Source organism: Halichoeres trimaculatus, unplaced genomic scaffold (assembly GCF_033239565.1).
Source record: "Halichoeres trimaculatus isolate MK-OKI-2021-1 unplaced genomic scaffold, fHalTri1.1 fHalTri1_scaffold_4, whole genome shotgun sequence".
In the NCBI taxonomy this organism is placed as follows: Eukaryota; Metazoa; Chordata; class Actinopteri; order Labriformes; family Labridae; genus Halichoeres; species Halichoeres trimaculatus.
Genome location: NW_027437182.1, coordinates 23,148,820 through 23,170,450, shown reverse-complemented (window position 1 = coordinate 23,170,450; position 21,631 = coordinate 23,148,820). Strand labels below are relative to the sequence as shown.

The 21,631-nt window shown below is 39.9% G+C and overlaps 2 protein-coding genes across 2 annotated transcripts in view; both read right to left on the bottom strand.

Moving 5' to 3' along the window:
* LOC141788640 (cytochrome P450 2J2-like) lies at positions 1–6,732 on the bottom strand. The gene is made up of 9 exons (XM_074667584.1): positions 6,495–6,732; positions 5,946–6,108; positions 2,997–3,146; positions 2,598–2,758; positions 2,143–2,319; positions 1,921–2,059; positions 738–925; positions 405–546; positions 1–313 (listed from the first exon to the last, which is right to left on the bottom strand). Exons 1-9 carry the CDS (start codon positions 6,693–6,695, stop codon positions 138–140), a joined length of 1,497 nt encoding a protein of 498 aa, XP_074523685.1. The 5' UTR covers positions 6,696–6,732; the 3' UTR covers positions 1–137.
* Positions 6,733–11,033: 4,301 nt separating this feature from the next.
* The window catches only part of LOC141788828 (uncharacterized), a 29,115-nt gene continuing 18,517 nt past the window's right edge, over positions 11,034–21,631 (bottom strand). Inside the window, exons 18-19 of the mRNA XM_074667916.1 lie at positions 11,458–11,599; positions 11,034–11,345 (exon numbers count right to left, since the gene is read on the bottom strand). Coding sequence (XP_074524017.1) covers positions 11,170–11,345; positions 11,458–11,599 — 318 coding nt within the window. The 3' untranslated portion in view covers positions 11,034–11,169. The remainder of the gene's footprint in view (positions 11,346–11,457; positions 11,600–21,631) is intronic.

The following is a 21,631-nucleotide window of genomic DNA, read 5'->3' as shown; positions in this document are numbered from 1 at the left end:
CAGCTTCAAATGCAGAAATTAACCATCAATAAAAGTGTTTGACAAATCATTTTTACAAAAGAGGCCCTAAACTCAAAGTTTGTTTGTTTGTAAGATTTAGAAATATCTCTTATTCGAAACTTGGATATCTTGGTGGTTTATCGTGGTACAGCACAGAGGCGGTATGGCTTGGGACTGCGAGTGCCTCCTAATACAAACTCCAGACTGGGCTTCTCTCCATCACATGGAGATAAGGAAAACCTCTGAAGGAGGCTGGTAAAAAAGAGGAACAACTCCATCCTGGCAAGCTGCTCCCCGAGACACACACGCTTCCCTGAGGATACACAAAATGACAGATGAGTTTCATCAACATCATCTTTAAACTACTGCTGCAGCTTTAAATGAAGAAGAATAAAGTGACTGACCTGCTGAAAAAGGAAGGAAGGCCTCTCTCTTCCTGAATTGACCGTCTTGGTCCAGAAAATGTTGAGGGTTGAAGGTGTGTGGAGTTTCCCACATCGACTCATCATTGAGGACAGAGGTCAAGCTGGGCATGATGATGGTGCCCTGTGAGGAAATAGCATTCACAAAAGTTTAAAGATAAATTAATATAATACTTTAAATAAAAACTTTAATTAAGAAAAATATTGTTTTCAGGCTGAAACCTGCATCAATATAACTCACTAAACACAATTTAAAAGTTTCAAAAAGGAGGACACTGATTATCTTCAGCTACATGACAGATGAACTAACTATACCTTGGGAATCATGTACTTGTCCAGGGTGGTGTCCTGGGTTGTTGTGTGGAGCACATTCAGGGGGATGATGTTGGCCATTCTCTGGATCTCATGGATGACTGCATTAGTATAGGGCAGGTTTTCTCTGTCACTCATGGAGGGCAGTCTGGATGGACCAACAACTGTGTCTATTTCAGCCTGGACTCTTTCTGTAAACAGTGAACACAGAAAATAACAAAAGTTATTGCAGAGCAGAGATTATATTACTAACTGAGTAACATGTTTCACATAATTGCTGTCCCAACACTTAGCATCTTTTTTTTGTTAAACTTCTGACCATAACAGCTGTTTTGAAACCAATCCCTTGTGATGAGATATAAAAGAGTTACTACAGGCAGAGCAGTGATAAAAACCAGTACTGTAGCAAAAAATGACATGACTTTTTTAATTTAAGACATGTTTTGTCTTTCTTTATGACACTTTTGACACTGTTTGCAGCGGTTTCTAGCTTAGCTTCAGTATGGGACAAGTCAACGTGTAGATCCTTCTTGCCAAAATTACTCCAATACAAGTGGAAGTTTCACAGTCAGATTATAACATGGGTTAAAGTACTGGAGTACTTACTTTGAAGAATTACTGAGGTATTCCATGCAATTTAAAAAAATCTTAAAATGTTTTCTTACACTGTGAAAGTGCAGTCAATAATTGGTTATTTTGAAGACATTATTTCAAATCTCGATAAAATAAATTTGCAATTAAGTTCAAAGAAGCACGAACAACTTAGCATTGTACCTTAAAACACTTTGGATGGTGGAAATTTGTGATGAGGTGTGTGGATTATAAATTAAGTTCCTTTAAAAAACTTTGAACGTCCTGTCAGAGAATTGCCATCCCTATGATCACCACTAAATGAACAGCCTGACCTGAGTGAAGTTTGATGTGATGTTTTAATCCCAAAATAATACTCTGTAAGGATCAGATACTCAAATAATGTACTGAAGTACAGTCATCATGTCCTTTGTTAGTGTCCATCACTTCCTAAACTTCAAAATTTGTCCTGTGCTTCCAAACATGTCTTAATGTTTGAGAGGAGCCAGCTTTCTGCAAGACCTTCCATCCTGCTTTTGTTATACGCTGTTGCCAAGAATATATACTTTTTATTGAACTGTGATACAAAGTAAATTCAGAAAGACACACAGCACACCTTGTATCCGAGGGTAGTAGATCATGTAGAGCAGTCCCCAGTGTAAAGTTGTTGTAGTGGTTTCGGTTCCAGCAATGAACAGGTCCAGAGTACAATCACACAAATTCTCAATATCAAATCCAGAATCTTTGTCCTCATGCTATCAACAAAAGAAATGTCAGTGTCAAGTATGTTTTTGAATATTCCACAACAAATACAACACACAGTAAAAAAAACCCATACCTTTCCCATTTCTCCAAGGAAGCAGTCGATGTAGTCTCTTGGTGAGGATGGGTCTAAGCTGTCTTTGTGTTCTTTGATCTTGATTTCTACAAAGTTAGTCATACTTTTTGTTAAAGTAAAGATCCTCTGGTGAGGTCCAGGCAGCCATTTCATCAGCCAGGGCAGTGCGTTGTAAACCTACAGAACAATGAGAGTTAAGGTTAAAAAGAAGCACAAAACCTGGACAAAGACCTGGGAGCTCCTTTTAACATGTCTTTTCCCCACAGGTTTCTTTTTGACCAGCATGTTTTATTGTTATGTTTTTTAGTATTTTGGGTTTACCTTAAACCTGTGGATTACATTTTCAATATTTTGTGGTGTCCTTAATTTTATGATCTGGTCTCCTTTCTTGAACCTTTGTTAATTTTATATTTGTGTAAAGGAGGTCGTAACAACCTTGTTTACGTAGGACTCACCTGAACCCACAAACTTCCCTGAACGTAAATCAATTCATTAAGCTGTTCAAGAATGCTCTTGTACTGCAGGTCATTGTACTCATATCGTTCCCCAAACACCAGACAGCAGATGATGTTGGAAACAGCGTTGTTTATCAGTGGCTTGGCATCAAAAGGCTGGCCTGTAAAATGGAAAATGTAGATGATATACAAACAGTTTTTTGTGAAAAAGATTCAGAGTTAATTCATTAATGATTTACTCGTTCACAGATTTATGATCTCAGGTGAGTCAAAGTCCAAGATTAATTAAATGTTGATTAAACGAACAGAAAAGTAGAGGAACACATGACTACACAGTAATCTTCAGAATCAAGAGTTTGTCGATTGTTGTTTGATGAAAAAAAGAGAAATGTTTAGTACCTTGCTGTGTGGAAAAAGCCTCTGTGAGATAGTGGCACTCCTGTTGGATGGATGGCTCCAGGCTCTTCTTGCCTAAACCAAAGTTTCTGAGTGTGTGAAGAGCAAATCTCCTCTGATGCTTCCATGGTTCACCATTCGATAACACCAGACCTTTTAGGGACAATAAAAGTAGAAGTTCAATGTCCCTGAGGGGCAATTCAATTAGTAGACAGACAGTAGTCAGCACAATAAAAAACAATGCTCAGACAAAAATACATCAGAAACACCACACAAAACCCATGCACTGTCCAAACATAGATCACAGTGGTTACAGACTATTCAAGAAACCAACAGCGGATGGAATAAATGACAGTCCATATCGTTTTGTGCTGCACCTGGGGAGACTGAAGTGTCTCATCAGCATCTGACACTCCTCATGTAAAGGATGCTGGGGATCCATCATGATAGCCTCCCCCCCTGGAGATTAGTCTCCCTTCATAAATGTGCTGGAGGTCATTAAAAGAGGCCCCAGTGATCTTGCAGCACTGCCTCATGATTGTAACAAGCTTTGTGGGGTTGGTGTGTGGACTTGACAAAACTATGATCCCACTCATTGCTTTAACCACACCTTGGATCTTGTTCTTGCTCATGGTGTGGAACCAGTAAACTTTGTAGTCTTACTACAATCCTCTTCTGTTGGATCATTTCTTTATAAATTTCAAATTCTTGCTTTAAAACTTTACAGCAGCAAATAAAACTATCTTGTCGAGAAACTTGTCTGACAGAGCCACTGCCATCTTCAAGAAAGCTATTCCTGCTGCCTTGAATTCTTGCTCTACCTTTACAGAGAGCTCTTATGCTCCCTTTCAGCTTGATCAACTTGTTGTGGATACCACGGGTTCTCTTCAAGCCGTCCCTGATTCGATTGCTCCGCTTAGACAGAGGACTCTTGGACGACAGAGTACGGCTCCGTGGTACAATGCTCAAACTTGTGAGCTTTAACAAAAACCCAGGAAGTTGGAAAGAATATGGTGCTAGACTAATACAAATGAGTCCCGCTCACGTTGGAAAAACAGTCTAAATGAATGCTGTTCCAATAAGTCTATTAGAACTCTTCAGCTGGTTCAGAACGCTGCAGCTTGGGTACTGACTTGGACTGGGAGGCGAGAGCACATCTCTTCAGTGTTAGCGTCTCTACACTGGTTACCTATAAAATCTGGAACAGAGTTTAAAATTCTTCTTCTGACTTAAAAAGCGCTTAATGGCATCGCGCCATCCTATCTTGAAGAGCTCATTGTTCCATATTATCTGTCTAGGTCACTGCTTTCTCAGCATGCAGGTCTGCTTGTTGTACCTAAGGTCTCTAAAGCCGCATTTCCACCAAGCAGACCGTTTGGGCTTGTCTAGGTATGACATATATTTTGCAGCTTTTCCACTGACTTATCTCGGGACAGATCCCCAAATAACCAAGACGAACCGTCCCACTTTTTGGGACCCTTTCGTATGGGTGCCAGACTTAACCGATCCGCTCTCGGAGAGTGGAGCAACACACTGCAGACTGTTGATTGGCCGAAAGAATCGTCACTTACCCCGCGACAGCAGCTGCATTTCTCCTGGCGGCACACAGACTTCTCTGAAACAAAGCTTGATTGCACTTTGTATCAAAGAGCTACATGTCAATCACAGAGAGGACGAAATGCTGCATGTCTTCCATTTAGGCTCTTTGTTTACTGTGTCGTGTTTTTCTTCTTCGTTGGATTTATTAGCTGGGTAAACTGTGTCGCACTGCTATGGAGTCATGCTTTTGTTTCACAGCGGCTTTCAGCATCTGGCTGTGGAAACGCAAACAGCATCAGGCTTAACTGTACCAAACCGTGCCAAACCGAACTGGACTGCTTGGTGGGAACGCGACTTAAAAGTAGTATGGGAGGTTGAGGCCTTTAGTTATCAGGCTCCTCTTCTTTGGAACAACTTACCAGTTGAGGTCAGGGGGGCAGACATGGTCTCAACCTTTAAAAGTAGACTTAAAACTTTTCTTTTTTGATAAAGCTTACAGTTAAAGGTGGACCAGGTCTAGACCAGCTCTCAGTTCTGCTGCTATAGGTTTAGACTGCCGGGGGGAAACCGACACACAGGGCTCCTGTTTCCCTCTCTCTATCTGTCAGTCCAACTTCTAGTCTTAATGTCCTGTTATAGTTACTGACCATACACCTCTCTGAGAGGCTCTGAGTTTGTCTTGTAGGTTCCTCTGGATCAGTGATGTGGACGGTCTGCTGATGTTCTCCTGTCAGACTCCAGCTGCTTTGTATTATTGCCAGGAATGGCCTACTACCCACCCCCTCCATCTCTCTCTAACCCCAACACAGTCGAGGCAGATGTCTGTCTGACATGAGTCTGGTTCTGTTCGAGGTTTCTGCCTATTAAAGGGAAGTTTTTCCTTGCCATTGTAACTTGCTAAATGCTGTCCTGTACTTATGGTGGGTTAAGATGGGATAAGACTCCATATCTTGTCTTGGTGTTGGGTTTCTGCTAATAAAATTTTATCAACATGAACAGGTCTAAACCTGTTCATGTTTCTGGAAAATGTCTTGTGATAATGTTTGTTATGATTTGGCGCGATACAAATAAAGACTGATTGATTGATTGATGGATGAATGGATTTCTAAGACTGGGGCTGCTGAGCCAGCAGATCAAAGAAAAGTTAGAATAGATTCAATAAAAGCAGAATAAAAATTTCCCATTAAAGCAGGATCCACATTAAAACAACCACTGGTTAGCCTTATACATGGCATCAGTGTTCCCATCACAGTGAAGCTTTGCACGAAGCACAGTTGTTAGACTGAAAATAAGGAGGGATAAAAGTTTTACTACCTGCTCAGTGGTTGATCTCCTAATCACAAATAATCTGATGATACCACCCAAGGTTAATACTAGCTAGTAAGTGATAGTTACATAATGTAAAATCAGTACCTTTGTTCCCAAACGCTGCATCAAACAGTGGTATGAAGGGGCGATCTGCGTAGTCCTCTCCTTTTTGGACCAGGGCCTCCTTCACAAGCTTGTAGCCATTAATGGCCACAAGTCTGCCACCAAAGAGCCGCAGACTGAAGACATTTCCATATTTCTCTGCAAACTGAGCACACAGGGCAGACAAGAGTTAAGAAGGAAATTATGACAAAGCAAAAACTCAGCTGGATGGTGTTGACCACTTCTGATATGTCAGGATTTGCCTGCTTTATTTGCAAACATCACAAGAAATAAACTTGTGTTTATCTTCCTGGAGTATATTCAATTTACAATGTCTCAGAAATACTTGTTAAAAAAACTGCAAACAAATGGATAACTTTATGTGTATTGTACTTAAAATATTTTACAAAACATCAAATCATCCATCCAACAAGTATCATAGGTGACCAAACATGTTTTTAATGTGACACTGACTGCAGAAGACATGTTTTTTAAATTCTATACTTGTAATCATAAAGTCAAAAACGTGTTTACTACTTGGCTTCGACAAACCTCAGCGATCTGCAGGTGGATCCTGCGGGGCTCGACGCGAAGCAGGTCACCAATCAGCGGGGGAGACCACGGTCCAGGAGGAAAGTTTGGAGGCACCCTGTTCTTCAGAATATCAGCCAACACCACAAAAACACAGAGAAATATTAAAACACTTCTGCCGTCTATCCACTCAAACCCCAGTAAGCTTTGTATCGTCTCCATTTTCTCAGCCTGTTTGATTCACAGTGTCAACAGGGAGAGGCTCCGCACTCAGGGTATGTGAGGTCAATCAATAAAAAAAAAAAAAAAAAAAAAAAAAAGCATGTTCAAAGTTTACGGTAAGTCGGAGACATGTTTTAAATGGGAATTTCCTGTTTACTTGCACTACCTTCAAAACAAAAGCTCGGGACACAGTGAAAGTAAGTAAAATGCTTTTGCATATTGTATGGTCAAAATGAGAATTATATCAATTAATCAGCCTAATTGTAGAATCATATACAACAAACACAATTGACTCAATTATAAAACATCATCATATTACGGTATTTCACAACAATAGGTGGTAAACCAGGTCAATTACGCAATCTTTAAATCCTCCAACAACGCTGTCTGGCACTGTCCCCTGTGCGTCCGCAGCGTGATTGACAGGCTGCTCTGCCACAGCCTGGTCAGACCCGGCCCCTCGCTCTCAGGTTGCGGCCGCTGTCCATCGGCCCATCGGCACACCGGGGAAATCCCCGGTATCCCCATACGCAAGTCCGTCCTTGGTTGGTCAGTGGTGGTCCTTTGTTAGAAACCCCACTACCGGGGTAAGTTGACACATGCTGGGGTAACATGTAACAATACAACGACAAAAATAAATAAATAAATAAATAAATAAATAAATAAATAAATAAATAGAAAAAAAAAAAAAAAAGGGATTACGCCCCTCAAAAAGAGGTTTATTGAAACTGAACAATCTCTGTGACTGACCACTCACTTCCTAATTGACTCAAGAGTTCATCCTTAACAGTATGTATGCTCAAACATTTCAGTGTAGCTGTGAAAAGAACATGTAGGTCTGACAAAAACAGTGTGCGTGTGTGTGCGTGTGTGTGTGTGTGTGTGTGTGTATGTGTGCGTATTTTTAATCAAAGTCACAAATGGTTGTTTTCAACTCTGTAGTGATGGCCTTTCCCCCCTTTTTAAAATTAATTAACATTTCCTCCTGCCCCTCAGAGAAAGCCTTGCTGCTGCTCCAGTAACCTACACTGGGATATGACTGGACCCTCAGCTTCTGCAGTGATTTGTGGTAACATTGCAGATCCCATGAGCCCTTGTGACTGATCTGATTGGCTTAACGTTCTGTTTGACGTCATCAGATGCATTTTTTAAAACATTTGCAGGGACACCCTGTCAGTCTTTCCAGAGCCCTTCCTCTGCCTAGGTGTTGTGTAACATTATTAAAATCAAGAAAATTTTTGTTAGTTGTACATAAGGAAATGGTTGTGACACTTTTTAAAGATGTGTTACAACCCACCCCACTCCTGGCAGCTAGTGTTTAGCTAGCTATATTAGCATAGCGGATTGAAATTAGTACAAGAAAAATGCATCACATTTTGCCTGAGAAACTGCAGTTTATTGTGACATAAGTCAAATGGTTTTATCTGGAATAGTATAAGGACTAAACAAAACATAGTATAGGTAAAAAAAAAAAAAAAACTTTCTTAACTCAAAATCAGTTTTTTTTCTCTATAGAATCTGCATGCGACTGTTTCCAGCCCCGACAATCACCATGTTTGACCAGGGTGGAAGTGGGTAAATGTTGAAATTATTATATGATCCTATCTTATCCCTGACTGGTCAAATTGGTAGTGATACAGCTCTCCCCATGTTACAACCACACCTGGTCTTCGATACTTCAAATCACCGGCCTCTTAGTCTTATTCCATAAGAGGGCAGGTTTTTCATTGATAACTGCTGACATTAACAGATATGTCCCCAGCTCTAAACCTACTGAATGAAAAATTGTTAAAACAATCATCTGTTTTAAAAATGTGTGAAGGCTTTGTGTGTGTTATGAATCTAATAATATTCCCTGCTGAATGAAATTGAGAAAAAAAAAGCTTGATAATAGTTATAGTTGATAGCAATAGTTTGCATATCATCTTATAGAGCCAGCCTGAATCACCTCACGGTGAAATCCTTCACTGTGGAAGCCCTCACTGAAGTTATAGTAGGAGGCACCAGTAGGCCAAACAGCGGCAGTTCAATGAAAGAGACCTGACTTTTAGTCACTGACAGAAGCTTCCTTTGGCTGAGACTTGAGATAGAGTAGAAAGCTAAGGCCTCTAAAGGGTGAATCACATGGTTAGTTGGTTAACTGATAAGTGTCATTTGGTAGAAAAGTTACTATGAAAGATTTTATCAGTCAAATACACTGTAAAAATGATACCAACAGAAATGTAAAATACACATTTAACCCTCCTGTTTTCCTGCACTGCAAAAACTGAAATTATGTCAAGTGTTTTTGTCTTATTTTCAGTTAAAAATTCCTTTTTAGACTCGATATGAGCCAAATTCACATGACCAATCCAGAAAAATGGCTTGTTTAAAGTTATTTGAGGACAAAAATGAGGTCTGAATTGCTCGTTACCAGTAAAAAAAAATCTGCCAATGGAACAAGAGAAAAGTTACTTGTATTAAGACATTATTCTAGTCTCAAGGAAATTTTCAAGCAATTTTTTCTTGTTCCATTGGCAGATTTTTTTACTGGTTACATGCAATTCAAACCTCATTTTTGTACTCTGATAACTTGAAACAAGACATTTTTCTGGATTGGTAAGTTGAAAGTGGCTCATATCGAGTATAATAAGACAATTTTTACTTAAAAAAAAGACAAAAACACTTGATAAGATTTCAGTTTTTTGCAGTATGGGTTCAATCTGACCCCAAATTCAATCTTTTGCTGTCAAATTTGATTTTTTATTCATCCAATGATCTGAAAATAACAGACCTCTGGGGTCAAAACGACCCTGAAGCACAAAGTGGTGCAAAGGATCAAACAAAACTGCTTTCCAAAACATCTTTGATCTCACATCTTTGATGTGTGGGGTCAAGTAGCAGTTATGGCAACAATAAAAAAAAAAATATTTTCTTGCAGGTGTTACATCTTTTTACAATTTAGTTTGAGAAAGACATGCTGCACAATAAGGAGACAGAGGCCTTATACTGCACAGAAAGCTATGTAGCTCATTTTAAACCATGGAGGGGTAATTTAACCATCCAACGCAGTCCACTGTCATCAGACACTAAACCCACGGGCTGAGAGTGAAAGAAGGTAGAGGAAAAGCAACAGAAACATATTAAAGAGCGCCTAAAAACCTGTGGATATTGTGAGCACTTATGTTGCAGGGGCGTCTGAAAAAACCAAAGAGAATCTTGGACAAACAGCATATTCCTGTTTGCTTTAAGCCTGGAAACACTCTAAGGCAGAAGCTTGACCATTTCAAAGACAAACACCAAGACACAAACAGAGCATTGTGGAGTACGCTGTCCTGTAGGCTCAGACCTTCACATCGTGTAAACGTTAAGCCAGTGATTTCAGTGGAAAAGCTGACGTCACACTCCGCTCCTCACGAGCCCATACAACAGGACAACGATCGTGGCGAACTACCATGTTGTGCTTGTGCTGCTCAATCTGCTGTACCTGCTGACTGTCTTCTTACAAAATGTCCATCTGTTGCTCCACTTTTGCACTTAGTATTCCCCAATACACCAGATGACCGGCTCAACTCTACTTCGGTGGTGATCTCCCAAAAAGCGGTTTCTGGACAAGACAGTTATAGCGCCGACGACAGGCCTGATATGCTTACTACAGCGTTTTCAGTACCTCTGCGTTTCCATCTAAACGCAGAATTTTTTTTCATTGAGTTTCCACTGCGTTTCAGCGTTTTCAGATGAAACGTTATTGTGTAAAGGGGGCCTAAATCGTGTTTTTCATACCAACCCATATTGCAGTTTGCTGTTTTCAAGATTCCACACAAGACTACAGCAGTGAACCAGAAAGGGCTCCAGGCAAGAGCTTTGGTAATGGCTGTTGGCCTCAAGCCAGGATGTTAGTTAATGTTAGTGTTTATTATCAGAGGAAACTGGAGTAAGGGTAGCTTGCTGTGGGTGTTGGAGGAAGTGATGCCAGCTTTCACTGATAAGGATGTCAGCTGGAGGTAGAGACTGATATTTTTTGCCTAGAGACTGCAGAGTGGTCCCAGAGACTTGGAAAACACTGTGTAAGTACTGGTCCATTACCATTACAGCACAGACAAATACCTTTAAAGCGGTCTTGGTGAGCAATTTTTCTTTCTTGAATTAAAATGTCATACATTAAAAAACCACAGGTTATGCATGTTTAAACTGAGGAAGTATATGACGTCACTTGTTGTTGACTTGTTTCTAAAAATGTACCAAACCTTAATAAAAAAAGTTCAACTTGAAAAAAAGTGCAACAACATGTCAGTTTTAAAAAGCAATTCAGTGATAAATGCTAAATACGCAAAACAGTTTATTTATTTAAGACCTGATTTGTGTTTATTTGTGTAAGATTGGAACAGTTGTCCACAGTTAAATACTGCAAATACATTTCATATACTTAAATTCTTACTGAGAAATCTCTTTTCATAAACTTTCATAAACATAAACTTTTTGGAGTGTTGATGGTTTATCGTGGTACAGCACAGAGGCGGTATGGCTTGGGACTGCGAGTGCCTCCTAATACAAACTCCAGACTGGGCTTCTCTCCATCACATGGAGACAAGGAAAACCTCTGAAGGAGGCTGGTAAAAAAGAGGAACAACTCCATCCTGGCAAGCTGCTCCCCAAGACACACACGCTTCCCTGAGGATACACAAATTGAAAGATGAGTTTTATTAGCATCATCTTTGAAAGGCTCCAACTTCAGTATAAATTATTGCTACAACTCTTAATGAGGAAGAATAAAGTGACTGACCTGCTGAAAAAGGAAGGAAGGCCTCTCTCTTCCTGAATTGACCGTCTTGGTCCAGAAAATGTTGAGGGTTGAAGGTGTGTGGAGTTTCCCACATGGACTCATCATTCAGAACAGAGGTCAAGCTGGGCATGATGATGGTGCCCTGTGAGGAAATAGCATTCATAAAAATTAAAAGATAAATTAATACAATACTTTAAATAAAAAAATTGATTCAGGAAAACATTGTTTTCAGGCTGAAACCTGCATCAATATAACTCACTAAACACAATTTAAAAGTTTCAAAAAGGAGGACACTGATTATCTTCAGCTACATGACAGATGAACTAACTATACCTTGGGAATCATGTACTTGTCCAGGGTGGTGTCCTGGGTTGTCATGTGGAGCACATTCAGGGGAGCGATGTTGGCCATTCTCTGGATCTCATGGATGACTGCATTAGTATAGGGCAGGTTTTCTCTGTCACTCATGGAGGGCAGTCTGGATGAACCAACAACTGTGTCTATTTCAGCCTGGACTCTTTCTGTAAACAGTGAACACAGAAAATATCAAAAGTTATTGCAGAGCAGATTGTATTACAGACTGACTAACATGTTTCACATAATTGCTGTAACACTGAGCATCAACACTTTTTTTGTTAAACTTCTGACCATAACAGCTGTTTTGAAACAAAGTCACAGTGATGAAATCCACTGCTTTAGCAAAAAGTGACATGATTTTTAAATTTAAGACATGCTTTGTCCGTCTTTATGACACTTTTGACACTGTTTGCAGAGGTTTCTAGCTTAGCTTCAGTATGGGACAAGTCAACGTGTAGATCCTTCTTGCCAAATATTACTCCAATACAAGTGGAAGTTTCACAGTCAGATTATTACATGGGTCAAAGTACTGGAGTACTTACTTTGAAGAATTACTGAGGTATTCAATGTAGTTTAATACATGTCTTTAAACTTCCTTTTACATTGTAAAACTGCAGTCAATTCATCAGTGTACATTCAGCCCTGTTGGGTTATTTTGGACAAGACATTGTTTCAAATCTCGATAAAATAAATTTGCATTTAAGTTCAAAGAAGCACAAAAAACTTAGCATTGTACCTTAAAACACTTTGGATGGTGGAATTTTGCGATGAGGTCTGTGGATTATAAATTAAGTTCCTTTTAAACACTTTGAACGTCCAGATGGAGAATTGTTATCCCTCTCTGCTGTAGCTATGATCACCACTAAATGAACAGCCTGACCTGAGTGAAGTTTGATGTGATGTTTCACTCCCAAAATAATACTCTGTAAGGATCAGATACTCAAATAATGTACTGAAGTACAGTCATCATGTCCTTTGTTAGTGTCCATCACTCCCTAAACTCCAAAATTCATCCTGTGCTTCCAAACATGTCTTAATGTTTGAGAGGAGCCAGCTTTCTGCAAGACCTTCCATCCTGCTTTGTTATACACTGTAGCCAATAAAGTCGGAATATTTTTTTATGGAACTGTGATACTAAGTTAATTCAGAAAGACACACAGCACACCTTGTATCCGAGGGTAGTAGATCATGTAGAGCAGTCCCCAGTGTAAAGTTGTTGTAGTGGTTTCGGTTCCAGCACCAAACAGGTCCAGAGTGCAGGCACACAAATTCTCAATATCAAATCCAGAATCTTTGTCCTCATGCTATCAACAAAAGAAATGTCAGTTCAAGTATCTTTTCAAATATCTCACAACAAATACGACAGACAGTAAAAAAAACAGCTGACCTTTCCCATTTCTCCAAGGAAGCAGTCGATGTAGTCTCTTGGTGAGGATGGGTCTAAGCTGTCTTTGTGTTCTTTGATCTTGATTTCTACAAAGTTAGTCATACTTTTTGTTAAAGTAAAGATCCTCTGGTGAGGTCCAGGCAGCCATTTCATCAGCCAGGGCAGTGCGTTGTAAACCTACAGAACAATGAGAGTTAAGGTTAAAAAGAAGCACAAAACCTGGACGAAGACCTGGGAGCTCTTTTTAACTTGTCTTTTCCCCACAGGTTTCTTTTTGACCAGCATGTTTTATCGTTATGTTTTTTAGTATTTTGGGTTTACCTTAAGCAGGTGGATTACATTTTCAATATTTTGTGGTGTCCTTAATTTTATGTTCTGGTCTCCTTTCTTGAACCTTTGTTAATCTTATATTTGTGTAAAGGAGGTCGTAACAACCTTGTTTACGGAGGACTCACCTGAACCCACAAACTTCCCTGTACGTACATCAATTCATTAAGCTGTTCAAGAATGCTCTTGTACTGCAGGTCATTGTACTCATATCGTTCCCCAAACACCAGACAGCAGATGATGTCGGAAACAGCATTGTTTATCAGTGGCTTGGCATCAAAAGGCTGGCCTGTAAAATGGAAAATGTAGATGATATACAAACAGTTTTTTTGTGAAAAAGATTCAGAGTTAATTCATTAATGATTTACTCGTTCACAGATTTATGATCTCAGGTGAGTCAAAGTCCAAGATTAATTAAATGTTGATAAAATGAACAGAAAAGTAGAGGAACACAGGACTACACAGTAATCTTCAGAATCAAGAGTTTGTCGATTGTTGTTTGATGAAAAAAAGAGAAATGTTTAGTACCTTGCTGTGTGGAAAAAGCCTCAGTGAGATAGTGGCACTCCTGTTGGATGGATGGCTCCAGGCTCTTCTTTCCTAAACCAAAGTTTCTGAGTGTGTGAAGAGCAAATCTCCTCTGATGCTTCCATGGTTCACCATTCGATAACACCAGACCTTTTAGGGACAATAAAAAGTTGTTGGACTGAAAATAAAGGTGGGATAAAAATTTTACTACCAGCAAAGTGGCTGATCATCTAATCACAAATAATCTGATGATACCACCCAGGGTTTATACTAACTAGTAAGTGATAGTTACATAATGTAAAATCAGTACCTTTGTTCCCAAACGCTGCATCAAACAGTGGTATGAAGGGGCGATCTGCGTAGTCCTCTCCTTTTTGGACCAGGGCCTCCTTTACAAGCTTGTAGCCATTAATGGCCACAACTCTACCGCCAAAGAGCCGCAGACTGAAGACATTTCCATATTTCTCTGCAAACTGAGCACACATGGCAAACAAGAGTTCAGGGGGAAACTATGACAGTAAAAAAAAACTTAGCTGGATGGTGTCGACCAGTATCTTTGATATAATATCAGGATTAGAATGCTTTATTTTCTAACATCAATGTCTTGTTTATCTCCCCTGACTATCTTTTGCTACAAACAACTGGATATCTCTACCTGGTACGTTGCATATTTTACATATTTTACATAACATTCCGTGAAGGATCTTCGGAGACCAACATGCTTTTAATGTGACACTGACTGCAGAAGACATGATTTAAATTTTATACTTGTAATCATAAAGTCAAAAACTAGTTTACTGCTTGGCTCCGACAAACCTCATCGATCTGCAGGTGGATCCTGCGGGGCTCGATGCGGAGCAGGTCACCGATCAGCGGGAGAGACCACGGTCCAGGAGGAAAGTTTGGAGGCACCCTGTTCTTCAGAATATCAGCCAACACCACAAAAACACAGAGAAATATTAAAACACTTCTTCCGTCTATCCACTCAAACCCCAGTAAGCTTTGTATCGTCTCCATTATCTCAGCCTGTTTGATTCACAGAGGGCAGCGACTGAGCGGCTCCGCACTCAGGGTGTGTGAGGTCAATCAAAAATGATCAAGATTTGTAAGAAACAGCCTGTTTGGTTCACAGTGTTAATCAGGACTGAGAGGCTCAGCACTCAGAGTGTTTAGGGTCAGTCACTTAAAAAAATGCAAGATCAAAGTTTACAGCGAGTTGAATTTGTTTTTCATCAGCATTTCCATCTTGGAATCACTACCTTCAAAATAAAAGCTTACTACACACACACAAAATAAAAAATGAAAAAAAAAAATGAAATGACACAAATGTGAGAAAACAAGTTGTGTTTATATTTGTTTTTTTTTTCTTACTTTTTTTGGTCAACATATAAAAAAAATGAATTTGATTTTATGATGAAGTATGTTGAAATACGAAATGAAATCTGAACTATGAACAAAAACTCTATTTTTCTACTCTTGTAATTCTATCCACGTTTGTACTGAGAGAGTGCAGTTTAAACCGGAGTCAAGTTCCTTGTATTCTTGAAAATACTTGGCCAATAAAGGTGATTCTGATTCTGATTCATGGATATCCACAACACTACTAAAGATGTCCCTCACCTGCATAATTTACCAAATCTCTCACAGGGGGTAATATTTCTGTGTCGGGCTTGGCATATACTAAAGGTAACTTTACTCTGTGGAGACCTTTCAACCAGAAAAGGCTTCAGATTGTTGGTCATGAGCCAGGATGTTAGTTAATGTTCATTATCAGAGAGAACTAGAGTAAGGGTTGCTTACTGTGGGTGTGGTAGGAAGTGATGCCAGCTTTAACTGATAAGGTTGTCAGCTTGAGGTAGAGGCTGATGTTTTCTGGCAGGAGCACAGGTTAAGGTAGCATCTGAATGCTACTGGCTGAAGTTGGAGGTGGTGCTTCAACTTTATCTTTCAATCATTGAAAGTAGCCGGTTTCCAGGTGTAACAGGGTTAAAAATATAATATTATTTGTTTGTATATAACTAAACAAATTATACCGGTTTATAAGTGTGTGTGTCGTGGAGTCATTTTGTAAAATTTATTTTGAAGTATTTTTATGTGCAGCTACATTTTCTGTTCAGTTTCTTCTTCGTTGGTGTTTGCCCCCTGCCCTCTCCCCTGTTCTGTCATCCCTGGGGACAGGTTGGTGTCTGTGGTTTGAGTTTATCTCTTTTTCCATCTATTTATTCATTTTATACCATGGTAAGGTTACTCCGCGGAGTAACACCACTCCGCTGCGCGTCGTGCCTTAAAACGGTCTAATGCATGCTTCCTCGTTGTTTTATTCTTACTTGTGTGCTCCTTATGATGTGTTTCAAGTGTTTACTGTGTATATTTGTATTTTTATCTGGTTTCTATGTCGCCTCCAAATGATATTTCGAAGTTATTTAGCCTAGCTTGCGGCCACATGCTTTGTGCTAACTTGCCTACAGTTTTAAGCTAGCTTAAATGTACATTTATCTGTGCAAGAGTGGAGGCGGGCTGCACTGTGTGCGTGAAAGCTACTGAGATTCTGGTTGAGTCTGAAATTACTCACTCATTTCCTACTCACGACTCACTGTAAAGTGAATTAAACGGAGTGGATTATATAGTCCACTCAATCAGCTAAATTAACAACATTTCGGACACTACTCACGCACACTCACCAGCCGCTGACAGTGATGTAATTACTCTCGCGTCGCTCACGGACGGCTGGGGATTTACAGTTGATAATTTTTCTCAAACACGGCAAAACTTTATCTATTTCAGTGATAACTAATGTTATTCTTAGCGTATTTTACACGACAGCCAAATATAATAGAAACATTTAGTACACGTTTTTTAAGAAATGAAAATACCCATATATTTGTGAAGCAACTTAAGCTGAGACTGACAATTATAAGGTCCAGTGAATGCAACACTTGTGTTGAACGGTTAAGCGGTTAACGTCCGTGTTGTCTGTTTCTCTGCTCGAAGTTGCGAGATTGGTCCATCCAAAAGTTAAACAGAGAGCTAAGTGCTACTCCTACAGTTTTTAATGTTGTTTCATGTTATCAGTAATCATTAATCATGTAATCAGCTATTCCTTCTGTTTGAACCGCAATGCATGATGGTATATTTTGCTCATCTAATAGTGAGTATCGCTAATATACTAATTTTCAAAATGCATTGTGGGATACATTGAGTGGACTATATAGGGATTGACCATGCTCACTCAGATTTCGGACAGCACTACAAAATGGTGTATTATAGGGATAGAGGGTGATTTCGGACACATGCAGCCTCTGTCTATGTCGTACAGAATAAATACTGTGAGAGACAGAGCAACATCTTGGTCGGTCATCTATCAACTGAAGAAATTGAATGAGTCTTGCAAAGACCACAGTAAAAGACATTGGAAGCTGCTTTTCGTGAGTTGTTGGCAAAAGCTGAAAGGATAAGCTCGGTATATACAGCTTTTACATTGTTTATAGAATGAAGTAGAACAAAATACTCACCCAGAAGGTTTTCCTGATCCAAGCAGTGCTTCGGGAGATATTTATATCCAAAATCGTGCAGCGGACGTCCGTATAATGGGATCCATCGGGGCATAGACAGCGCCGCTCCTAAAACTGCATTAATCTTCCAAAAACTTGTGTTTTTCACCAATATTCCATCACGGTCCGCTCCGGGTTAGTCCTCTGCTGCACTCTGTGTCACTTCAGACAGGGCTGTGTGGCTGTTATGACCTCTGAACTGACGAAGACTTTGTTTACGATTGCCCCTCCGCGCGTCGACGTGTAGCTTGCCGTCTTCCCCTGAAACAATGAGCCGCACTGCGCATGCACACACACACGCACACACGCACACACACACACACACACACACACACACACACACACACACACACACACACACACACACACACACACACAAGGGACTTAATTGCCAGAATTTCGTCTCTAGGGTGGCTTTGGCACTTTTTGGAGTGGTCTGCTGGGAAGCAGGGTGCACAGAGAGAGACAGAAAGAGACTGAGCAGACTGGTCAGGAGGGCCAGTTCTGTCCTGGACTGCCCCCTTGAGGAGTAGGTGGGTGAGTGGCAATGGTGACAGCTTGTATTCAGTATGGACAATCCCACTCACCCACTGTACTGGTCTGTGGGGACCCAAATAGCCCCTCTGCAGTAGACTCATACTCCCACCCTGCAAAATGTAGATCTCAGACCCAGCTCTTAAGTTTAAAGCATGTTTTTCTTGCCAACCCCTATAGCTGTTTGCTGCTGGGTGCAGGTAAAAGCTGCTTAATCAGCTTTATTCGCCAAGTATTTTCAAGAATATAAGGAATTTGACTCTGGTTTAAACTGCACTCTCTCAGTACAATTGTTGGGAATAGAAAGACACTATGAGAAAACACTAAATATTACAAAAAGTAGAAAAAACAGAGCTTAAGTAGTAGAGAATAATAATAATAATAATAATAATAATCACAATATTAAATAAAGAACTTTGTACAAAGTAGAATAAAATATACACACAATTTAAGTTAAAAAATAGTGCACTGAATAGATGTCAGAAAAATGTGCAATTTGCAATAGAGAGACATCCATGTAAGACTACTGTTAACCAGAAAGGGCTCCAGGCAAGAGCTTTGGCTGTTGGCCTCGAGCCAGGATGTTAGTTAATGTTAATGTTTATTATCAGAGGAAACTGGAGTAAGGGTAGTTTGCTGTGGGTGTTGTAGGATGTGATGCCAGCTTTAACTGATGAGGATGTCAGCTGAAGGTAGAGGCTGATGTTTTCTGGCAAGAAACCACAGTGGAAGGTACTGAAAGTAGCTTTTTGTTTGTTGTTGGGCAGAAACTCATGTAATCAAGTAAGCGGTCTATGAATCCGTAAAGGTTTTTGGCGTTTTATGCTGGTAGCACAGTAATGTGTCTTTAAGCATTTCACTATTCACAACATGACCAGTCAGACTGTTGTGGAGTTTATCGTTGATGTTTATATGAGATGGTGATGACCTAACTACACAGCCTCAAGTCAAAGTTTAGAAACTCCTAAGTATGTATTTTTCTAAAAAAAAAAGTGAAAGTTTTGTCAGATTATTAACTATTAGTTTATTTTGTTTGGGATCAGATTTCATGACAGATAAAATAGCCCATCAGTTGACTTCATGTACCTAAGTACAGTATTCAAGTAAATTTACTTAAAATGTTACTGTCCACCACTGGTCTTAGACAAGTGTTGTGTTATGCCAACATACCTGGTGTGGAGACCACTTGAAACAGGCTGCTTCTATCTGCATCTCTATCCATCAGAGCTGACAATGAATCTTTTATACAACTGCATTTTAACATGATGGTTCAAACATTTGAGTTTTCACACTAAAATTTTAAGGACATTTATTCACTTGAAAGCATGCACATGTTTAAAATGTGGAAGTACATGACTCCATCTGTTGTTGACTTGTTTCTAAAAATGTACCAAACCTTAACGGAAAACATTCAGCGTGAAAAAAGTGCAATTAAATGTCAGATTTAAAAAGGAAAAAAGTGATTAATGCTAAAGACAACAGTTTATTTTCTTTTATTAAAGACCTGATTTGTGTTTATCTGGGTTAGATTAGAACAGTTGTCCACAGTAAAATACTGCAAATACATTTTATACACTTTAATTCTTACTGAGAAATATCTTTTCACAAACTTTAAACTCTTTCCGGAGTGTTGTTAGTTTATCGTGGTACAGCACAGAGGCGGTATGGCTTGGGACTGCGACCAAACCCCAACATAAACTCCAGACTGGGCTGCTCTCCATCACATGGAGAGAAGGAAAACCTCTGAAGGAGGCTGGTAAAAAAGAGGAACAACTCCATCCTGGCAAGCTGCTCCCCAATACACACACGTTTCCCTGAGGATACACAAATTGACATGTGAGTTTTACAACCATCATCTTTAAAGAGCTCCAACTTCACCATAAACTACAGCTGCAACTCATAATGAGGAAGAATAAAGTGACTGACCTGCTGAAAAAGGAAGGAAAGCCTCTCTCTTCCTGAATTGACCGTCTTGGTCCAGGAAATGTTGAGGGTTGAAGGTGTGTGGAGTATCCCACATGGACTCATCATTGAGGACAGAGGTCAAGGTGGGCATGATGATGGTGCCCTGTGAGGAAATAGCAGTAATGAAAATAACATAATAAGACATTTTTCATACTGTGACGCCTGAACTACACCAGAAAGCCTGCAGTGCGACTCCGTCTTGACTGGGTTTGTCAACTCACTCTGGCTGTGTGTTTAGTCCAACAAGCAGCGTGCCTGGGTTACGTGACAGCTGGAGTCACAAACAGAAGAGTTCCCGCGCTTCCCTCTCCATTGATAAGTCTCGCTTCATTCATGCTGGGTTTTAAAACCTCAACCTTTTGAAGATTGGGTCCAGCTGCACTCATTGGGCTCTAATTTCGTAGACCAGGCGCAGGCACAGGCACACAGAGAAATTAGAGCCCATTATGTCAGTTCATCATCATAGTCAAGCTAAATATGAACTGATTTTCACCTTGGTCTGTTTTATTTTGAAAGTCACTCTGTGTTTTGGGGTACTTTCCAGTCATGACTTCCTTTCCCGCTTGATCTTCCCTATGCTTACTTTATGCGTCACAGCTCTGCGTCTGTCATAAATAGGATGGCTGCGTATCAAGCTACCTGCAACACGACGGAGTAATGCCATTGTTTGCTGCAACAGAACAGATCCAGTGTGTGTGTTGACACATTGGGCTCTAATTTCGTAGACCAGGCGCAAGTGCAGGCGCACCTGCCCTGCGCCAGCCTTCACTGTGTGGACAGGGCGTGACCGGCGGACTTTGCAAGTTTCCTGCAGTGCCAAGAGAGGCGCAGTCAAGGCGCAGAGGAGCGCAGAGCTGCGCGTCCACGCCTCCCTCCGCGCAAATGGCAGAGAGGGAGGAGAAAAGCCGTGAGTGGGTTTAACACAGCCTAGTGCTGTTTTCACCAATCAAATGAGTGCCTCTCCTCGCCTTTAAATGCCCTGCGGTCGAGGCACAGCGTCTGATTGGTCTGACTGATCCCCAGCACTGCGGAGAGAGTGCTGGTTGTTTAAAGGTTGCTCCTAAACAAAAAACATTCTGAAAACAATAATACTAAATAAAAGTGAGACTAAGCCCTTACGAAAGAAAAATATATATACCAATATATTTTTTGAAATGTATCGTAATGTATTATTGATATATTATGATATACATGGAATAATATATTGAGGGCAAATATACAATATATTATATATTCATGAAATATATTGCAATATATTGCAAAATATACAAATGATTGCCGCTTTCCATATATTGCAATATAATGGAAAATATAAATACTAAATCTCATATATGGGAATATATTCCCTAATACATGACATGATATTTTCCAATATGCTGCAATATATTTTTCTTTCGTAAGGGAGTTGTGAGTGATAATCTGGAAAATGCTGTTTACAGTCTGAAGCTTGCATCAGTGTAACCACATTTTAAAAGGTTTAAAAAAGAGGACACTGATTATCTTCGGCTACATGACAGTTGTAAAT